The sequence below is a fragment of the Pinus tabuliformis genome, chromosome 4_2, assembly GCF_031772625.1.
Source record: "Pinus tabuliformis cultivar Carrire ecotype Pingquan chromosome 4_2, CPIR1, whole genome shotgun sequence".
NCBI classification, from domain to species: Eukaryota; Viridiplantae; Streptophyta; class Pinopsida; order Pinales; family Pinaceae; genus Pinus; species Pinus tabuliformis.
In genome coordinates, this window is record NC_142304.1 from 148,766,082 (window position 1) to 148,771,474 (window position 5,393).

At 36.0% G+C, this 5,393-nt stretch overlaps 1 protein-coding gene across 1 annotated transcript; it reads right to left on the minus strand.

Annotated features, from left to right (window-relative positions):
• Positions 1–1,271: 1,271 nt before the first annotated feature.
• LOC149168634 (F-box protein At5g50450-like) lies at positions 1,272–3,833 on the minus strand. The gene is made up of 3 exons (XM_089426947.1): positions 3,082–3,833; positions 2,785–2,947; positions 1,272–2,050 (listed from the first exon to the last, which is right to left on the minus strand). Exons 1-3 carry the CDS (start codon positions 3,375–3,377, stop codon positions 1,274–1,276), a joined length of 1,236 nt encoding a protein of 411 aa, XP_089283073.1. The 5' UTR covers positions 3,378–3,833; the 3' UTR covers positions 1,272–1,273.
• Positions 3,834–5,393: the final 1,560 nt, after the last annotated feature.

Below are 5,393 nucleotides of genomic sequence, written 5' to 3' on the forward strand. Positions count from 1 at the left end.
CAACAAATTAATGGCTATAGGCTCCCAGCGAAGTACCTACACGATGGACAGAACACGCCAGCCTACATGGTCCAAAAACCCATTCTCTAATGCTCCATGCCAAAGGGACTAAAGTGTGATTGGTGGGAACCAAAACAGCGTGAGCCCATGTGACTCTATCTCAGCGTCAGCATGTGATCCTGGTTGTAAACTCACGGTGTGAAAATACACAAACGGCTACCAGAAATAAATGAGTTTTAAATTAAATTTGTAATTTTTCTATTTAAAATTGAAATTTTGTTTAATTATTTTTCATATCATTTCTTCATCTTGTTTAAACAACGCACATCAGAATCAAAATCAAAATCAAAATCAAAAATAAAAATAAAAATTATGAAATTAAATAAAAGAAACTCAAAAACCAACATCAAATTGTTAGATAACGCCTTCGCATGAAAGTTCTTGAGCGATCACTAAGTTGTTCTAAATTTAGGAGGTTCCAATTACCATATAAATGTTAAGAGATCATTGAGTTACGCTAAATTTGGGACAAGTTGTTCTAAATTTAGGAGGTTCCAATTACCATATAAATGTTGTTAAGCGATCATTGAGTTACGCTAAATTTGGGGACTCAATTACCGCATCAACGTAAAGCTAGAAGAAAAGAGAAACGCTGCCATAATTAAATCATATTTTGATAATTATGGGTATTAGAATATTTAATATAATAAGGTTGATGATTAAGGGTATTAGAATATTTAACATAGTAAAGTTGGTTGCCGAATCAAATGCCAACAATCTAATCATCGGAAAACGATGTGTTTATTTTTTTTATCCGTAAGTGTGAGGAGGTTGGTTTATTTCACCCGTGATTCCATGTCCCCACACAAATTGACGCGTCTCATGCAAATTCTTTTGAGGCTTGCTTTATCATTCATGGGATCTCATGGACAAATTCATTCTTCTGTTTTGTTTTCGCTTCATAGAGGAAGTAGTTAATTGGTAGCTTTAGGTTACTCTATATATATATATATATATGCTTCATAGAGGAAGTAGTTAATTGGTAGCTTTAGGTTACTATATATATATATAGCACAAAAGGTAAAGTAGCCAAAATATGAGCAAAAGAGTAAGGTAGGTCTATGAAAATTGAGGAGAAACAGGTAAGACACTAAGTAAGTAATTCATCTCATCTCGTCTCATCACAACATATGTTGTGGAAAGATCAAGGAACCATGAGCATCCGGATTAAGTACAAGAGAGTTCGTGTGGTGTGAAAATGCGTTAACGAATCTCATGAATCGTTTGGCTCTTCAAAATCATCGTCCTCGTCATCGTTATCGATATCAGCATGTAGGTCATCCCAGTCGCGTTGGGGCATACACACATATCTGTGACAGGTTTTCCAGTCCAATGCTTGGCAGGCCCGAGAGCAGTAATTGACGGAATTACAAGCCGAACATCTCCTGAATTCATGTCGTCTAGTTTCTGGGCGGCCACAGTGTTCATTAGAACAAAGCCGAAGCCCAGGCTGAGGAGGGTACAAAGAGAACCAATCTACAAGAAATTTATTAGCAATATGTGGCTCGGGTGGAGGAACATTGCAGCCGAAATCGCTGAGTAAAGAACAGCAACATGTTTGAAGAAACGAAAAGACGGACTCTGAATTTGAATCCTTCTTATCACTGCAAATTAAATACTCGTGTTGGGATGATGCGGTTAGTCTAATTGCGTTTTGAAGAGATGCCAGAGGAGGAGTAATGCCTGCGGCCGCGGCTTCTCGTGCATTTGCTTCAAGCAGGAGTCGGCGGCCTTCAACGATGTTTCTTTGCACGCCGTAGCCGTCTTGGAGACAGTGACCTAGGTCGCGCATTGCGTCTACGTGCCCTAACGAGGCTGCTCTCGCACACAGTGCCACGCCTGCTTTTAGGTCTTTTTCTCTCTTTGTACCCCCGCTGCCATTGAATTGAATTATGCTTAACGAGTGCAGAGCCGACGCCTCTGATGCCATCGCTGCTTTTGCCATCAAAGATGCTCCTCCGTTTCTGTTTCCCAAGCAGTAGAAATGGATCTGGTAGAATCCACACGTGTTAAGCTTAAATAAGTAATACAAACTAAATTTAAAGATTCGGCATTCTGAAATTGTGAAACTAAAGCTTGAACAAATATGGCACGAATTTGTAAAATTTTTAGATCTTTGACTTGCTGTGTTCCTTTCTCATATGAAACTCAAGATTATACATATATTTAATGGAGAAATATTTTTATAGCTATTTCGTTTCACGTTGCTCTTAGCCCTAGTACCAGAAGTTAAAAGTCTAGAGGAATTTACTCGTCTAAAATACTTGAAGTGTTGAAACTTTAGATTACTGAAAGAATTGAAGAAAGGGCAATAAAAAGATGCTGACATTAGCCTTAGTTAAAAAAAAAAATATTAAACAAATAATAAACGAAATTTAAAGATTCGGCATTCTGAGATTGTGAAACTTGAACAAATATAGCATGATTTTGTAAAATTCTTTAAATCCTTGATTTTACTGCGCGTTCCTTTCTCACAGAAAATTCAAGATTATACATATATTTATTGGAGAAATATTTTTATAAATACTTTATTTTACATTGCTCTTAGCCCTGGTACCAGAATTTAAAAGTCTAGAGGAACTTCATGTCTAAAATACTTAAGTGTTGAACCTTTTATATCGATCTCGATCTGGATTACAGAAAGAATTGAATATTAATAGTAAGAAATGGCAATGAAAAGATTCTGACATTAGCATTAGTGAAAAGTTTTGGTAGCTGCTTTACCATCCCTAGTGTGTAGCAGGCTTCCATGTTGCCAAAATCTGCACATCTTTTCAAGAAACGATCTGCTCCGTCTGACCAGAGAGAGGCTTTGACAGCCAAAGTCGCGCTTCCAGCTTGCACCAAAACCAACGGATGCTTGGCAATACAGCAAAACCTCCGGCACCTGTACACGCCGAAGATAACTAAATAAATATAAACGGAATAGATCTCATTCACCAGATCCTTAAGCTTAAAACATTCGAATTATCATGAATACATTTTAAAAGTTTCAAATCACAGAAAGAACTGATCACTCACGCAAGCATCGCATTGGCTAAATCTGCAGGACAAGAAGTAGTGGAGCTCAAACATCGGAAAATTGCTATAACAAGATCATCTGGAAGAGCTTCAAAATGGTCGGTTCCCTTGTTAACATCGTCGCGAGATCTCTTTGGCGCCATGTAATTTCTTGGATCCTGGGCCTTCCGTTTCAACTTATTTCTTTCTGTCATAATTTGATGCTGATGCGCCATTTTCTTCACAAGACTTCCTTGCCGGGTTTGACACCTCACCTTTTCCTGAGGATTAACATAGATTCCTCTCCTTGTCTGCATTCTTTCCAACAAGATGACCCAGAAGAGGAAAATAAAGGCACCTTATGAATTTACTGAGTACAGAGCTTCGCTCATATGGAAAATCGACAAATTCCCGGCTAGATTTTAGGGATATCTACAATTCTATTTTCGGTTCTGGGAGTAGAGAGACATAGAGGCCTAGGGTTTCGTGTTTCTGACATTCTGCAGGCCTTATTACGGCCCTTATTCCTTTTTCCTTTTGCAGGGTCAACAAATAGAAATACAGTTTTTTGTCTGCACGGGGGAGTGGAAGGAAACCCCCGGTAGCACATATAGAGGCCCGGCAAGCGAACATCTACATCTCAATTAGTATGCAAGTCCAAAATGGATGACGCGCAGAGCTGCTCCCATCACTAGACAGACACAATGGGCGCAGCAGGCCCGGATTTCGTGTAGATGGAGCCCGCTTACGTTGGCCATGACGTGTTTCTCTCAACTATCCATCTATTTTATACCCCCTCGTTTTGAAGCTGCAACTTTTTCAATACCGGTCTCCGCCCTTGTTTCTACTTCAACTGTTTTGCAGGCCGTTTGTGTAGCCTTGGCACGCGACGCCTGTCGGATATGACCACGCTTCATAGGACGGGACGACAAGCATGCAATTTCGCATCTCCGTTATCCCAAGTTTTGTTATTCTCGCACGATACCTTGCCCAACACCCACCCTAGCCCTCCCTCCTGCTCCACCCTTTTCTCTCCTGCAACACCCTAACTCTCCCGACTCCCCTCTGCTCCACCGTTTTCTCTACTGCAACAACTGCTTCTTTATTAGTCCAATATGTTCAAAACTGAACTTCCACTTATTTAACTCATCACTAACTGCATTTATTTAACTTCCACTAACTGCAATGTATGCCACTGTGTACATTTCCATTGTGTACATTTCCATTCATCTCAAGGAAAGACACTAGTCCTTTGCAATGACAAGCTAAGATAGAATTTGAAATCAATCCGACCTGTCTTACCTTGTTAAAGATTGTTAAATTTTATATGTTTATATATTTAACTTCCGGTAACTGCATTATATAGCACTGTACTGTACATTTCCATTCATCTCAGGGGAAGACACTAGTCATCTGCAATAACAAGCTAAGATGGAATTTGAAATCAATCCTACCTATATTACCTTTTAAATTTTATAGTTATAAAAAAAATTGTGAAAAATATAAGTATTGGCCGACTTTATTTTTTTCTAAATTTAGAAATTACCTAAATTTCCTTTTTTATTATTTTAAAAGATAGAACACAAATAATTAGTTGTGTATTTAAATTACAATTTATTTAATATTTTAATAAACTTATAATAAATATACATTTTTCCTCATCAATTATTAACTAAAGTGTGGTTGGATTTTTATTTTATTTAATATTTTAATTTCTAATTCTTTTTTAACACTGAAAACATCATTAATATATATAAAACAACAATTGGATTTTTATTTTATGTAATATTTTAATTTCTAATTTTTTTAACACTGAAAACATCATTAATATATATATATATATATATATATATATATATATATATATATATCAACAATTTGGTGCTTTGTCGTGACCTTAAAATTAGATGATAATAATAATAATATATACTTTCTTCCATCTTTTTCTTCCATAACACTCAAACCATCATTTTTAATTTTAATGTGTTTATATATATAATTTTTTCCTTGCATATGAAATTTTCATTGAGTTAGGTTATTTGTTGCTTTTTATTTTAAATTGATCATTGATTAATATTTAAAAAATAATTCACGTCATGTTTAAAATTTTTTAATGTTGATTAATATTTGAAAAATAATTTAGGCTATGTTTAAAATATTTTTTATATTTAGCTTGTGATTTGGAAAACCAAATTAGAAACAAACGAGTATGGAGTTCAAGATAGTAAAATTAAATAGAAAAAACCATTACTTGTCCAAAAAAATTGCAAGAGCAATATTGTAATTTAGCCAAACAAGTAGTATTGAGAGTTTGCACGTTTAAAGAGAATTGC